General features: G+C 56.3%; 1 protein-coding gene across 1 annotated transcript; it reads left to right on the plus strand.

The window, feature by feature from the left end:
- Positions 1-306: 306 nt before the first annotated feature.
- Positions 307-15,231, plus strand: LOC102967020 (complement C4-A). The gene is made up of 41 exons (XM_007098744.3): positions 307-447; positions 587-785; positions 1,254-1,455; positions 1,665-1,735; positions 1,816-1,904; positions 2,116-2,198; positions 2,380-2,476; positions 2,637-2,742; positions 2,843-2,975; positions 3,437-3,552; positions 3,658-3,834; positions 3,987-4,169; positions 4,301-4,486; positions 4,602-4,760; positions 5,037-5,163; positions 5,341-5,415; positions 5,681-5,878; positions 5,970-6,081; positions 6,173-6,243; positions 6,519-6,658; positions 6,774-6,983; positions 7,231-7,282; positions 7,399-7,488; positions 7,625-7,834; positions 8,014-8,089; positions 8,252-8,408; positions 8,510-8,626; positions 8,733-8,904; positions 9,103-9,335; positions 9,409-9,576; positions 9,950-10,009; positions 11,005-11,098; positions 11,178-11,364; positions 11,487-11,577; positions 11,714-11,788; positions 13,656-13,758; positions 13,917-14,006; positions 14,090-14,188; positions 14,289-14,372; positions 14,654-14,786; positions 14,950-15,231. Exons 1-41 carry the CDS (start codon positions 383-385, stop codon positions 15,089-15,091), a joined length of 5,232 nt encoding a protein of 1,743 aa, XP_007098806.2. The 5' UTR covers positions 307-382; the 3' UTR covers positions 15,092-15,231.
- Positions 15,232-15,935: the final 704 nt, after the last annotated feature.

Consider the following 15,935-nt stretch of genomic DNA (forward strand, 5'->3'; position numbering starts at 1 on the left):
GCCCCCTCGTGCTGAGCCACATTGGTCTCTACTCTGCCCATGCCTACTGGACCATCTCTATATATACCTGTACGCAGATACATGCAGTAGGGGGGCTTCCCAGGGCTCTGGGGTGAGAGGGGTTAACAGGGAAGGACAATATGTAACTCCAAGCCAGGATTTCCTCAGATTCTCTCAGAGACCCAGGTGCCCGGGGTGTGTGCCCTACCCCCTCCAAATACTGGGCCTAGGGCCAGTTGCATTTCTTGCCTGTCACATGGTTTCCCAGCTTAGTTTGGCCAGGGGAGGAGCAAGGTCCAGAGTCAAATCTGCTCCAAGCTCTGGGCTGACTAGAAAGGAGCAGGCAGACAGACGGGTCTCATCTCTCTTGGATCTTCCAGCCATGAGGCTCCTCTGGGGGCTGATCTGGATGTCCAACTTCTTCGCCTTGTCTCTGCAGAAGCCCAGGTCCTGGAGGAAGGACACTGTAGTGCTTGAGCGGGACAGGGCTGGTGATGGGAGAGCAGGCGTGGGGGACCTAATTGTGGAGTGAGGGGTGGAGGGGCCTGAGTGTCACTGAATGCTGACCCCTTCCTGTTCTCCCTAGGTTGCTCCTGTTTTCTCCTTCTGTGGTTCACCTGGGGGTTCCTCTATCAGTGGGGCTACAGCTCCAGGATGCTCCCCGGGGACAGGTCGTGACAGGATCAGTGTTCCTGAGAAACCCATCCGGCTTGAAAGCACTCTGCTCCCCACAGGTGGACTTCACCCTCAGCTCAGAAAAAGACTTTGTGCTCCTTAGCCTCCAGGTAACTGGACTCCACTCCCTTCTACTGCTTCTTAGCACTTCCCACCCTGTCACCCTGTTCCCTTCTGTCTTCTTCTTCTTCTTTTTTTAACATTTACTTATTTATTTTTGAGAGAGAGAGAGAGAGAGAGAGAGAGCGAGCGCACAAGTGGGGGAGGAGCAGAGAGAGAGAGGGAGACACAGAATCCAAAGCAGGCTCCTGGTTCTGAGCTGTAAGCACAGAGCCCGACTTGGGGCTCAAGCCCACGAACCTCAAGATCATGACCTGAGCCGAAGTCTGAGGCTTAACCCACTGAGCCACCCAGATGTCCCCACCTCTGTCTTATAAGTGCTTTTGCCTTCTCACTAGCCTCCCTCCCCTCCTCTTCTTCCCCCATCTCCACACTGTTGCCTTTCCTGTTTCTATCTCGGACTCTGGCTTTTTCCTTCTGCTCTGTCTGTGATCTGCGCCCTCTCCGTCTCCTGACAGGTCTCCCTGAAAGATGCAGAAAGCTGTGGCCTCCACCTCCTCCTTGGTGGCCCTGAGGTCCAGCTAGTGGCCAAGTCACCGTGGCTGAAGAATTATCTGTCCAGAAATACAGACATTCAGGGTGTCAACCTGCGTTTCTCCTCTCGCCGAGGGCATCTCTTTCTGCAGACTGACCAGCCCGTTTATAACCCTGGCCAGCGGGGTGAGTCTGAGCCCCAGGGCCTCTACCTTTGTCACCCAGTCTGCTCAAGACACGTTTGACACCCTGTAAGTGAGATAGCCTGATCATGCCGCACAGGAAGGCTGCTTAGCAAATATTTGTTGTCCTTCCCCTCAATCCCTGGAAGCAATGGGGGCCGGACCCACCCTTTGCGAATGGATTCCTGCTCACCTCTTGCCTTCCTCTCCTAGTTCGGTACCGAGTCTTTGCTCTGGATCAGAACATGCGCCCATCCACTGACACTCTTACGGTTACAGTAGAGGTGAGACCCTGACCTCTGACCTTCTGTTCAGCAGGGCTGCTCATCTGACCTCCCTCTCATAACCACTTCTCCCATTGCAGAACTCTCATGGCCTCCTTGTGCGGAAGAAGGAAGTGTACACTCCCTCCTCCCTCTTCCAGGATGACTTTGTGATTCCCGATATCTCAGAGTGAGCTCCCCTGACCTGGAGATGGCCCCTCCCATTCCTATTTTCCTTGGCTGTCCCCCTCCAGTGCCCAGTCAGACCTCGAGTTCTCCCCCACATCCCCCAGTTCGGGTTCCCCCCACCCCCTGCCAGTCAGTCCTCCTTCCGGGAGCCAGGCCTCTGGCTGTCTGTGTGCCTCTTGCACAAGTGGGCTGAGTCCCTCTCCCACTTGTAGGCCAGGGACATGGAAGATCTCAGCCCGGTTCTCAGACGGCCGAGAATCTAACAGCAGCACCCAGTTTGAGGTGAAGAAGTATGGTAAGAGCTGGAGACACGAGGGATAGGCAGCTCCTTTCCTAAAGGAGATATGGATAGAAGGAGAGGTGGTGGGGGCAGGGCAGGAGCAGGGAGGTATGGGTACCACAGCCCTGAGGGGAGGGACGTCTTTGAAGGGTCCTTTCGCTAGACTCTGACCTGCCACCCCTTCACCCCGGGTCAGTCCTTCCCAACTTTGAGGTGAAGATTGTTCCCGGAAAGCCCTACATCCTGACAACGCCTGGCTTTCTTGATGAAATCCAATTAGACGTCCAGGCCAGGTAACTCTCCCATCCCCCACGTGGGGCACCCAGGGCTCGCCACTCAGTATGAAGGAACTGTGAAGCCCTGCCTCCCCCTTGCCTCAGCGTGCCCCCCTCCCCACCACGGACATTGCCCTTATTTCCTAGACCTAACTTCTTGATCTCTCTGTGGTGGCAGGTACATCTATGGGAAGCCAGTGCAAGGGGTGGCATATGTGCGCTTCGGGCTCCTGGGTGAGGATGGTGATAAGACTTTCCTTCGGGGGCTGGAGAGTCAGACCAAGGTAGGAAGGAGGGTGGGGGTGTGGGGAAGGTGAGGAGGGTGTGGGGGAGGTGAAGTGGGAGACAAATCACACCCATACCCTGTTTTCTTCTTTGCCCCAGCTGGTAGATGGCCAGTGCCATATTTCCCTCTCAAAGGCTGAGGTTCAGGGTGCCCTTGAGAAGCTTAAGGTTAATGTTGCTGACCTCCCGGGGCTGCGCCTCTATGTTGCAGCTGCCATCATTGAGTCTCCAGGTGAGAGGTTTCCCTGATTATGATCCCAGACCCTTGCCTCTGACCTCTGAGCTGATCCTCTGTTCTCCAGCATCGACACCATCCTCTGTTCCTCTTACCCTTGTCTTATACCCGAAGCCAGGGAAGATCCAAGAGACTGTCTCTCCCCAGCTGTGTTTCTGGGTGGTTTTGGGAGAAGATGTCTTTTCCCCCCCTCTTTTTTCACTCATCCTTCCATCCTTCCTTCCTTCCCTCCCTCCCTCCCTCCCTCCCTCCCTCCCTCCAGCCAGCAGACATATAGTAACACTATCTGTGTGCTGGGTCCTGTGTTGGCTTCTGCAAACAGAGATGAATATAAGGTGACCTGTGCCCTAAGGGGTTCACCGTCTGGTGGGCAGGAAACACTTGAGCTGTGTTCCCCCTTGCTCTCCTGTTTCTCTCTCCTTGGCTATGGCATTCTGTCTTCCACCTCTGTCTTGCAGGGGGAGAGATGGAGGAAGCAGAGCTCACATCTTGGCGTTTTGTGTCATCTCCCTTCTCCTTGGATCTTAGCAAGACTAAGCGACACCTCGTGCCTGGGGCCCCCTTTCTGCTGCAGGTTTCATCTGGAAGGGGAGGATGAGTCGGGGGAGGGGATGTTGCCAGGAGGGCACAGGGCCTCACTGGCCACTCTCCTTTGCCTGTCCCACCCTCACTCACCTAGGCCCTGGTCCGAGACATGTCTGGCTCCCCAGCTTCTGGTGTTCCTGTCAAAGTTTCTGCCACGTTGTCTTCTGGATCTGCTTCTAGAATCCAGGACTTTGAACGAAACACAGATGGGAGCGGCCAAGTCATTATTCCCATTGCTACCTCTCCGACCATCTCAGAAGTGCAGCTCTTGGTAGGACTCCCACTCGTGAGACAGGGTAGCAGAAGGAAATAAAGGCTGGCTGGCTGGCTGGCTTTCTAAGAATCCATGTCCCAGGCTGGGGGAAGGAGCTGGGTACCGGGTCCTTGCCACTGACCCTATGCCTGCCCTGCTCTTCTTTCCAGGTGTCTGCAGGCTCCCCTCATCCAGCCATAGGCAGGTTTGCTGTGAGAGCCCCACGCTCAGGCTCCCCATTCCTGTCCATTGTGCGGCCAGATCCTCGACCCCCTCGTGTCGGGGACACTCTCAACCTGAATCTGCAAGCTGTGGGCATCAGTGGGGACAGCTTCTCTCATTACTACTACATGGTGTGCATAAGCTGGGTTGTCGAGAGGGGGGCGTGCAGGGAGGATCTTAGGCAGGAAAGAACCCTTGGGGTTGGAGGGAATGGTTTCAGGATTGGGGATGTGCAGTGAAGAGGAAACAATTCTTGACCCAGATCCTATCCCGGGGCCGGATCGTGTCTGTGAATCGAGAGCCCAGAGGGGAACTGACCTCAGTCTCTGTGTTTGTGGACCATCACTTGGTACCCTCCTTCTACCTTGTGGCCTTCTACTATCATGGGGGCATCCCAGTGGCCAACTCCCTTCGAGTGGACGTCCAGGTCGGGGCCTGTGAGGGCAAGGTAACTGGCATTGGGAGAAGTGGTATGTCTGTGTGTTAGGGGGTTAAGAGAGAAAGAAGAGGGAATGAAGAAGCTCTCCCCACTCTGACTGCCCCCTACCTCCTGCCTCTGCCAGCTGGAGCTGAATGTGGACAGCAGCAAGACGTATCATCCTGGGGAGCCTGTAAAGCTCCAGTTGCAAACAGATTCTCCAGCCCTGGTGGCACTGGGAGCTGTGGACATGGCTTTGTATGCTGTGGGTGGGAGGTCCCACAAACCCCTCAACATGGGCAAGGTTTGTCAAGACCCTCTGTTCTCCCCAGCCTTCCCTCCTCTCTGTGGCTCATTCTCCTGCTGTCCTGAGCCCTGAGCCCTGGGCCCAGCTCCTAGATCTCACTCAAGCTCCCCACGGACTACCCCCAGTCTTCCCTCAAGCCCAGCCCCTTGTGGTCTCTATTTCCCTACTCTCCGTATGTCTTTCACGGTTGCTCGTACCCTGCATTCTCACCTGAAGCCGAGCACCAATCTGGCCCCTCAACTTGTGTGCAACATCCCAGCTTTTTTTTGCCAGGTCTTCGAAGTTATGAACAGCTATGACCTTGGCTGTGGTCCTGGAGGTGGGGACAATGCCCGTCAGGTGTTTGAGGCAGCTGGTCTGGCCTTTTCTGATGGAGACGTATTGACTTCAGTCAGAAAGAGTGAGAACAGAGGAGGAAGGGGGAGTTGGGTGGTAGGGAAATCAGGAAGGAGGAGGGGTCTGAGGGTGTAAAATGGGAAGAGGATTGGCAGGATGGGCTGGGCCAGTGAAAGGGGGCAGGGAGAGGAGGTGAGAGGCCATACACCCTACTCTTGGCTGCACTTCTGCTTTCTACCAGGTATGAGCTGTCCCAAGGAGAAGAAAACCCGGAAAAAGAGAAACGTGAACTTCCAAAAGGCGATTCATGAGAAGCGTGAGTTGTGGGTGCCTATGTAGCTCTCCACTTGGGCCCAAGGGTCAGGGTGAGGGGGTTCTGCCTCTTGGCTGCTCAGCCTGTATATGGTATTTGGGGCCAGAGACCTGAGTTCTGGGGTTGAATGTGGATGGAGGCCCTCTCCACTGGCCTCGTTTGAGTTCCTGATCTCTCAGGGTGAGTCCTTGTGTATCTGGAGGTCAGGGTGGGGAATGGGATGTATCTCCTTTTGGTTCCCCCACGTTTACCCTCACCTGGCCTGCAGTGGGCGAGTATGCTTCCCAGGAAGCCAGGCGCTGCTGCCAGGATGGGCTGATACGGTTGCCCATGATACGCTCCTGTGAGCAGCGGGCGGCTCGTGTGCGGCAGCCAGGCTGCCGGGAGCCCTTCCTGTCCTGCTGCCAGTTTGCGGAGAGCCTGCGCAAGAAGTCCCAGTCCAGGAGCCAGGGGGGCCTTGCCCGAGGTGAGGCTCTGGGTGGGGCTGGGGGACAGGAAGGAGCACCTGGAAGGGCAGAATGGTCCCCTCCTCATTCCCCTCCACTGTGGTTCCCTAGCCCTAGAGGCCCTGCAGGAGGAGGACCTGATCGATGAAGATGACATTGCTGTGCGTAGCTTCTTCCCGGAGAACTGGCTCTGGAGAGTGGAAACAGTGGACCGCTTCTACCAGTGAGGGGGTGCGGTGGGCCTGGCCTTATCTCTGCGCTGTGTTTGCAGCCAGCCTAGGGTGTGACAGGGCTTCTCTCCTTTCCCACCACAGATTGTCACAGGTGCTTCCTGACTCTCTGACCACATGGGAGATCCATGGTGTGAGCTTGTCTGCAAGCACAGGTGAGATTGCCCTGCCTGGACCTCAGGCCTCCTGCTTCTGACTCCCTCCAGCCTAGGCTCCCCACTTAGCCCTTTGCTCTTAGTATAGGACTAGGGGCAGAATGCTGGAGAAGTCTGTGTTGGCATGCACTGGGGCTGGGAGGCTAGAATGTGGCGGCAGGTGGGGGGCAGATCTGGGTCATCCCCTGCCCCTCCCGCCTGGGACCCTGTGGCCATGGTGCCCCCTGCCTCTGGTCTCTGCCCCCTCTTCCATCCCTCCCTGCCTTGTCCTTCAGGCCTGTGTGTGGCTACACCGGCCCAGCTCCGAGTGTTCCGTGAATTCCACCTGCACCTCCGCCTGCCCCTCTCTGTCCGCCGCTTTGAGCAGCTTGAGCTGCGACCTGTCCTCTACAACTACCTGGATAAAAATCTGACCGTGAGGCCTTGCAGGAGCCTGAGGACACAGGGGAGTGGGTGGGAGCTGGGGCAGGTGAAGGGTGAGGAGCCTAACTGGGCTGAGGCTCTGGCCATCCCTGTCTTCCTGCACCCAGGTGAGCGTCCATGTGACCCCAGTGGAGGGGCTGTGCCTGGCTGGAGGGGGAGGGCTGGCCCAGAGTGTACTGGTACCTGCGAGCTCTGCCCGGCCTGTTGGCTTCTCTGTGGTGCCCATGGCAGCTGCTGCTGTGTCCCTGAAGGTGGTGGCTCGAGGGTCCTTGGAGTTCCCTGTGGGGGATGCAGTGTCTAAGGTTCTACAAATTCAGGTGAGTGGAACACCTGAATCCAGGTCCCCAGGCTCCCAGATTTATACCCCCACACCCCTGCGCCCTCTCTGCTGGCCAGGCCAGAGACCCAACACCCAAACCCAATGCCTTGGTCTGTTTACATCTTCTACGATTCTGATTCAACTCTGTCCCTGAAGTTCAAACTCTAAGTCCTGGGGAGTATGCCCTGGGGAGGGCAGGCTGTGGTACTATGTGACCTCTCACAGCTATGTTTTCCCTGAGACAGAAGGAAGGGGCCATCCACACGGAGGAGATGGTCTATGAACTCAATCCCCTGGGTGAGCAGCCCCCTGCCTCCAGCCATTAGTGTCTTAATGGGGTTGTAGGTGGTGGGGGCGGGGTGGGGGGCGGTATGGGCAGCAAAACAGACTGCCAACTTCCCCCATCTCCACAGACCACCGAGGCCGGACCTTGGAGATTCCTGGCAACTCTGATCCCAATATCATTCCTGATGGAGATTTCAGCAGCTTTGTCAGGGTTACAGGTGGGAGCTGTCCTCCAGTCTCTTCCCAGGAGCACCCTCAGATTCATGTGAAACCCACAGACCCCTGTTTGATCCCATGATCCCAATGGGTTCCCAGACCTGCTCTCTGATCCTTAACCCTCCACCTCCCCTATAGCCTCAGATCCATTGGACACTTTGGGCTCTAAAGGGGCCTTGTCGCCAGGAGGCCTTGCCTCCCTCCTGAGAGTTCCCACCGGCTGCGGGGAACAAACCATGATCCTCTTGGCTCCAACACTGGCCGCTTCCCGCTACCTGGACAAGACAGAGCAGTGGAGCACACTGCCCCCCGAGACCAAGGACCACGCTGTGGATCTGATCCAGAAAGGTTCTGGGGATAGGGGCAAGCAGGCATGGGGCTGAGAGAGGGCAGTTAAAGGAAGAGGGGCAACCCAAGTGGCTAGAGGGGAGAAGAAGGGAGGCACCTGGTGGGAATGGGGAGTGTGGCCTCGGGCACATACAGTGGGAGAGTGAGTGTCGCCTCAGCAGCTGCCTCTCCTCTCCAAGGCTACATGCGGATCCAGCAGTTTCGGAAGACAGATGGTTCCTATGGGGCTTGGATACAACGGGACAGCAGCACCTGGTGAGGCTGGGAGAGTGTTTCTGGGTCTCAGAGAGGGGCTGGGGCTGGTGGGGGCAGAGCCAGGTACCCTGGGAGGGTGAATAACCAGGTGTCTGAGGGAATGGGGATGTGTCCCCTACAGGGACCAGTCACTATTCCCCACTATCCCTTCCTCCCCTCTAGGCTCACGGCTTTTGTGCTGAAGGTACTGAGTTTGGCTCAGGAGCAGGTGGGCGGCTCACCTGAAAAGCTGCAGGAGACGGCCAGGTGGCTGCTGTCCCAGCAGCAGGCTGACGGTTCATTCCAGGACCCCCACCCGGTCATACACAGGGCCATGCAGGTTCGGGGCTGGGAGTTTGGACAGAGGAGCCTAGGTGGGAGGACTCTCCTTGCCCCTCCCTGCTCCTAGTTGACATCTCCTTTTCTACCCCCTTCAACTAGGGGGGCTTGGTGGGAGATGATGAGACTGTAGCACTCACGGCCTTTGTGGTCATCGCCCTTCAGCATGGGCTGGCCGTCTTCCAGGACGGCAACGCAGAGCAGCTGAAGCAGAAAGTGGTAAGAGCACCTAGGGGTCTGCCCTTTCCTGTTCCCCAGCTCTCTCCCTTTCTCTTCAGGAACCCAGGTGTCCAGCTCTGTGACCTGCCTTCCCACTTTCTCCTAGCAAACCTCCATCTCAAAAGCAAATACTTTCCTGGGAGAGAGAGCAAGCGCTGGGATCCTGGGGGGTCACGCAGCTGCCATCACTGCCTATGCCCTGACTCTCACCAAGGCTCCCGAGGACTTGCGGCGTGTTGCCCACAACAATCTCATGGCCATGGCCCAGAAGACTGGAGGTGAGTCAAGTTTTGGCAATGAACCAGGGACCCCTGAGTGTGCCCAAAGGGAGAAATTGAATGAACACCTCAAGAGGGAATGAAAGCATAAGCAAGTTAATTGGGGTAGAATCCGGAGAGCCTGACACAGAGAGCGTCACAGGGCCAGGCAACAAGGACCTGGCCCCCATTCACCTGTGGATCTCCCTTCACTTCCAGATAATGTGTACTGGGGCTCAGTCACTGGTTCTCAGAGCAATGTCGTCCCACCCACTCTGGCTCCTCGCAGCCCGGCAGACCCCCTGCCCCAGGCCCCAGCCCTGTGGATTGAAACCACAGCCTACAGCCTGCTCCACCTGCTGCTACAGGAGGGCAAGTCAGAGACGGCCGACCATGCTGCAGCCTGGCTTACTCACCAGGGCAGCTTCCAAGGGGGATTCCGCAGCACCCAGGTAGGGGCTGCCCTGGGGCTCTGGGGTAGATGGCCCTGAGACCAAGTGCCTGAGTCCTGGCTCACCTCCCCAGGACACGGTGATGGCCTTGGATGCTCTGTCTGCATACTGGATTGCTTCCCACACCATGGAAGAGAGGGGGCTCAATGTGACTCTCAGCTCCATAGGCCGCAATGGGTTCAAGTCCCATGAGCTGCAGCTGAACAACCACCAAGTTCAGGGCCTAGAGGAGGAGCTGGAGGTGAGCCACTCCCTCACCTGGCTTGCCATGACACCTGGGCCTACTGCGGCCAGGCCAGAAGCCATCCCCAGCCCACCTCCCCCCTTGTGGAATCCCCATGGCCTCTCTTGCTGATATCCTCGTGGTAAGACTTGCAGTGTGACCTGGAGAAAGTCACATAACCTCCGAGCTTCATTTTTCCCATCTCAAAATTAATAAATGCAGAGGGTACCAAACAGCGTTTTTAGGAGGCTGAGGTGAGACAGTGTACGTGAAGGTGTGTGAGAGTGTGAGATGGAAGAGAAGAGGTGGTTTTCAGGGAGGAAGTAAATTGGAGCAACGTTGTGCCCTCTTGTGCCTTTCTGACATCCTTTCCCTTTTCTGTTCCTGCAAGTTTTCCTTGGGCAGCAAGATTAATGTGAAGATAGGAGGAAACAGCAAAGGGACCTTGAAGGTGAGAGCCAGCAGCACTGGATGCCTAGGGCCCAACAGGGAGGGGCTGTGGTCTTGAGTGGGAGGCCTGAGGGCAGAGCTCATGGTTGAGGAAGGAGGGAGACACCACAGGGTTGGTGGCCCCCCTGCTCTTTCCTGGGCATTTTCCCTCACTCTGGTCTCTACCTTCTCTGGGCACCTGCTATTTCCTTTTACCCTTTAGTGTTGACGGTGCACACACGCAGCACCTCAACCCAGGCTGCTCCCCTGAGTCACAGGCCCACGTGTCCCACAGCACCTCAGACATGGCACGTCCCAAACCCCTTCTTCCTCCTGTGTCCCCTCATCTGGCTGACAGAGCCCCTTCCCCACAAGAGCCCAGCTGCCACTCTGGAGGCCATCTTAAGTGTCCCCGTCCCAGCACTTCCTTATGGTCCCAGTAATTCCTCCTCTGCTCCCCTGCCACCCTGGGATCTTGTCACTTGTTTCCTGGACTCTGGAAGATGGTTTGGGAACTTCTCCATACCCCCATATCTTACCCCTCTGATCCATTGTCCACACTGCCATGAGATCAACCTCCTGACAACACTAGTCAGATTAGCCCTGGAGAAAAGTCAGACTCTTCCACATACACGATCGAACCCCTGTCCACCTCCCCAGCCAGACAAAACCACTCATCTACATAGTTCTCCTCGCTTTCAGTGTTCTTACGCCGCTTTTTCCCCAAGTGACACATTCATTCTTCTCCTTCAAGCTTTGGCCAGAAGCCTTTCCTGAGCTTTCCATCCCAGCCTCCTCTGTGCACCGTGTAGAGTGCTTGCTCCTGAGTGCCGGTCCCTGCTCCCCATGACCCACCAGCTAACCCAATTCCTGGGCCTCCCATGTTTATGGACTGGTCAGGAGGGGTGAGAGGGGCTGAAGGCCTGGAATCCCTCAGCCCAGGAGATCCCCCAGCTGTGGCTCTGGAGAAAGGCCTGGGCCCCAAATGTCCTCTGTTCTCACTCCTTGTTGAGCCAGATCCTTCGTACCTACAATGTCCTGGACATGAAGAACACAACCTGTGAGGATCTTCATATTGAAGTTACAGTCATGGGCCATGTCGAATACACAAGTGAGTGTTGGGGTTGGAGGCTGTGGGGCCCCCAGGGGGCTGGTGACAGGGGCCAAGCCACAATGCCATCCCTGTGCAGTGGAAGCAAATGAGGACTATGAGGACTATGTGTATGAGGAGCTTCCAGCTAAGGATGATCCAGACACCGGTTCCCAGACTGTGACACCCCTGCAGCTGTTTGAGAGACGGCGGAGCCGCCGCCGGCGGGAGGCACCCAAGGTGGCTGATGAACAGGAGTCCAGAGTGCAGTACACTGTGTGCATCTGGTGGGTGCTGGGGGCTGCACCCGACATGGGGGAACTGCTGGGCTGGGAGACAGAAGCAGGACCGAGGCTGGGGCTGGGCATCTGCAACCCAGTGCAAGTGGGACCTGGACATGTCTCTGCAGGCGGAAAGACAAGGTGGGGCTCCTGGGCATGGCCATTGCTGATATCACCCTGCTGAGTGGATTCAATGCCCTGCGTGCTGACCTGGAGAAGGTGTGGACACCTGCCCAGAGGGACCCCTTGTGCCCTCTGGAGCCCTGCTCCATCCCTGAAGCCATTCCAGCTGCTGAGCCCTGTCTTGTACAGGGCCCAGGGCCACCTCCCTGTGACCATCTCTCCTTCCCCACAGCTGACCTCCCTCTCTGACCAATACGTGAGTCATTTCGAGACTGAGGGGCCCCACGTCCTGCTGTACTTTGACTCGGTGAGCAGGGAGAGGTGACACAGGGAAGAGACCACACTAGATTTACTGAGCATATGTTATGAAGTTTCCCAGGAGACAGCTGTATGAGCAGCCAGTGCTCTTAGAGAGAACTTGGGATGTGAGCAGGGAGACAGGATAAAAGTGTGCCAGAGCAGAGTCAGGGGCAGGCCCAGGAGTCTGCGTTGCCTGTAGGCGATGGGGCTGAGCCCCTAATGCGGCGTGGGGGCCAGTGCCAGTCAGCAGGAAAGGACTTGAGAGTCAGCCGCTCATAAAGCTGAATTGGTTCAACTTGAGGGCTGCCTTTGTTTTTTGTTGTTGACCTTCCTAGTTTTTTCTGGTTTTGTTTTTGTTTTTTAAAGTTTGTTTATTTATTTTAATTTTTTAAACCTTTATTTATTTTTGAGAGAGAGAAAGAGTGCAAGCAGGGGAGGAACAGAGAGAGAGAGAGGGAGACACAGAATCCAAAGCAGGCTCCAGGCTCCAAGCTGTCATCACAGAGACCGATGCGGGGCTCAAACTCATGAACTGCGAGATCATGACCTGAACCAAAGTTGGATGCTTAACTGACTGAGCCACCCTCGCACCCCTAAACTTTATTTATTTTTGAGGGAGACAGAGACAGAGAGAGAATGCACATGTGCACATGAGAGCCAGGGAGGGGCAGAGAGAAAGGAGAGGATCCCAAGCAGGCTCCGCACTGTCATCTCCAAGCCCTATGGGGGGCTTGAACTCATGAACTGCGAGACCATGACCTGAGCCAAAATCGGTTAAGCAACCGACTGAGCTACCCCGGCACCCCTGGGGTTTGTTTTATGATATTAAAATGTATTTTCTTTTATAAAGTGATGATGGTCTTGGATGAGTTTTTGTCTTTTCGTGCCATTATTTGGCTAAAACAAAGAATTATTAACCCTTTGAGTGCCCTCAAGTGTTTTTTGAACATCAACTGTAATCTCTTGGGGAAAATATGAAAAAGCTGTGTCAATACTGTAACACCATTAGCCAGGTGTGTGTGGGTCAGGGAAGACAGACCTTGTTAGCCTGGGAAGCCAGGCAGAGGAGTTTGGTTGAACACCATCGAAGATGAGGAGCCAGGAAGATTTCTAGGCAAGGAGTTGACCTAGGCAGCCCAGCACAAGAGGGAAAGGGGCAGGGTAGGGGCTGAACTGGACCAGTGTGTGCGTGAGGAGAGGAGTCTGGGTCTAAGCTGTGAGCTGCAGCGTCATGGAGCATGGGAGAGTGACAGCAGCTGCCGTTAGGGTGACAGATAAAGGAGGGCCCAGTTGCATCGGTGAGGAAGCAAGGCTGTCAGGAGGGTGGGTAGGCTTCGGGGGCAGGCAGAGTGAATTTGGAGAACTTATAGGTCCCACAAAAATCCTAATGCAAGAATGAGGCTGAATGTTTAGCGTGGGAATCATCAGCCCGGAAGGGTTTGGTGAAAGTCAGGGAGTGGCTGAGACCTCCTCAGGGAAGTACAGGGGACAGGGGGAGCCAGGGCCGGGGAATGCGCCTCTGGGAAGGAAGAAGGGGGATGGTCAGGAATGGCGAGGTCAGAACCAGGGATGACCTTAAAAACCTTAAAAACTAACCTTAAGCTTGGAGAGTTTCGTGCAGAATATGTCCATTATGTGGGACTCTGCCAAGGGGCCAGGGGCACTGGAGACTGGAATGAGGTCACTGTTTGGCAGTGAGGTCAGCAGAGACCTTGGGGAGCGGTTCTTAGAGTTCTGGCAGCCGGAAGGTAATAGAATGTGATGGATACTGGAGATAAGACCAACGAGTACCAGAGACAGGTCAAGGATATGCAGCACAGTGGCCTTCAGGGTTCAGGGTGTGCTCTCCTGACCGCTCCTCCCCACTGTGCCAGGTCCCCACCTCCCGGGAGTGCGTGGGCTTTGGAGCTGTTCAGGAGGTGGCCGTGGGGCTAGTACAGCCGGCTAGTGCAACCCTGTATGATTACTACAACCCCGGTGAGGACTTGGGGGACACTTGGGAGGTTTGGAGTAGGTGTCCCCATATGGGACATTGGGACCTGGGGCAATGCAGGGTGGCAGGGGTGTCCTGTGGCTCCTTAGGACTGGGGAGGCAGTGAGGGGGACCTACATTCTAACTGCCCTCTCTTCTCCAGAGCACAAATGTTCTATCTTCTATGGGGCACCCACTAAGAGCAAACTCTTGTCCACATTGTGCTCTGCTGACGTCTGCCAGTGTGCTGAGGGTGAGAGCCAGGGCCTGGGGCAGGGGGTGGGAAGACAGAGAGGCTGGGGCCTACACTGTCTCATCTGGGCCCCCTGACACCAGGGAAGTGTCCTCGACAGCGTCGTGCCCTGGAGCGGGGCCTGCAGGAAGAGGCCGGGTACAGAATGAAGTTTGCCTGCTACTACCCCCGAGTGCAGTACGGTCAGTCTTCCCTCGCACCCAAGGCCTCTCTGCCTGGGCCTGCTCCTCTCAGCCTCAGGTGGGACAAACCTGTGCTCCCGTCTCTTGAACTCCCTTGTAGGCTTCCAGGTTAAGGTCCTCCGAGAAGATGGCAGAGCTGCCTTTCGCCTCTTCGAGACCAGAATCAGCCAAGTCCTGCACTTCAGTATGAAGGGAACAGTTGGGTGGGTGGGGCTGGGGGGATCTAGGGAGCTGAGGTCAGGGTTTGCGGCCTGGCTGCTTGGAATAGCTCAAGTTCAGAGTCTGAGCTCAAAGCCCCTCAGCATCTTAGAAGCTCTGGGCTTGTCCATAAATAGGAAAGCAGTTGTATCTCCCCATTAGTCACAGTGAGGGCAAAATGAGCGGGTCCGTGCATAGCCCCTGGCCCCTGCTTGTCCTGTACCTTCTCTTTTCCTCTGACAACCCTCATGCACATTATCCTCTCAGCCAAGGACACTAAGGCCACTGCTGGTCAGACCCGAAACTTCCTGGTTCGAGCCTCCTGCCGCCTTCGTTTGGAACCTGGGAAAGAATATTTGATCCTGGGTCTGGACGGGGCTACCTATGACCTCAAGGGAGAGTGAGTTCTCCGGGCCCCTCTGTCTCTTGCTCTCCTCACACCTCATGAGGGAACAGATCCCCAGCACCCAGACCCTGCCCCCACAGAAGCCAGGCGCTTCATGCTCTCCTCTCCCACCAGCTTATCCTCCCCACCCCTGCTGACCATCCCTTTGCCCCTACAGCCCCCAGTACCTGCTGGACTCGAATAGCTGGGTTGAGGAGATGCCCTCTGAACGCCTGTGCCGGAGCACCCGCCATCGGGAAGCCTGCGCCCAGCTCAATGACTTCCTTGAGGTGTATGGCTCTCAGGGGTGCCAGGTGTAAGGGCTGCCCTCCCATCTCCCCCAGGAGGAGCCCGAGCCAGGGAAAGGTGATGCCTGGATTGTTGCTGTGCCCGGACCCCTGGACGTGGTCCCTGGGAAGGACCAGGGACTCAATAAAGGTCTTTGGCGGCAAAGTGTCAATGCGTGTCTCCAGGACTGACTGCAGTGCCCCCCTCCAGGGGGGCCCAGGCCAGGATTTGCATGGTCTTAGGCTGTCAGAGCCTGGATGACCCTTGGGGTATCCAGCTCTCCCTGAACACTCCCAGATGACACCCTGCGAGCTCAATCCATCATAGGACCACCCCGAGTAGACTTGTGACCCATCAGCCTGCACAGGATCCAGCACCACACCGAGGCCTTTCTTCTGCTGTGCCTGTGGGGTGCTCCACTGTCCCGCTGTAGCCAGTCACTGTGGCCTCACACAGGGCTTGTGCTCAGCTTAACACCTCAGCTCTTCTGCCTTATGAATGGCTGTCTGGCCACATGTTTCCCGCTCTGCCCTTGTGCAGTTGGGAGTTCTGGGGTTTCCCGCTTTTGGCTGAGATCTGGTCTCTTGAAAGCCTGTTGATGTTTGGTCTTGTTACCAGTGGCATTAGGTAACTTTCCCAGTGTTATGCATGTCAGTACACTAAGGAGACTGCTCTTTTACTGGATGAACCCTTCTCACCTGCCTGCCTAGCTGCCCCCTGTGTGGAGGCACCCCTTGGGTCTTCAGGGCCGACCTAGAAATCCTTCTAGAGAAATCTGCCGAGATCAGTTTTGATGGAAGCTGAGTCTGTTCAGCAGCCTGCCATTCAATCATCCAATAGCAATTTGTGGGCCTCTCACTCCCTGCCACACCTTCC

This window comes from Panthera tigris, chromosome B2 (assembly GCF_018350195.1).
Source record: "Panthera tigris isolate Pti1 chromosome B2, P.tigris_Pti1_mat1.1, whole genome shotgun sequence".
NCBI lineage: Eukaryota > Metazoa > Chordata > Mammalia > Carnivora > Felidae > Panthera > Panthera tigris.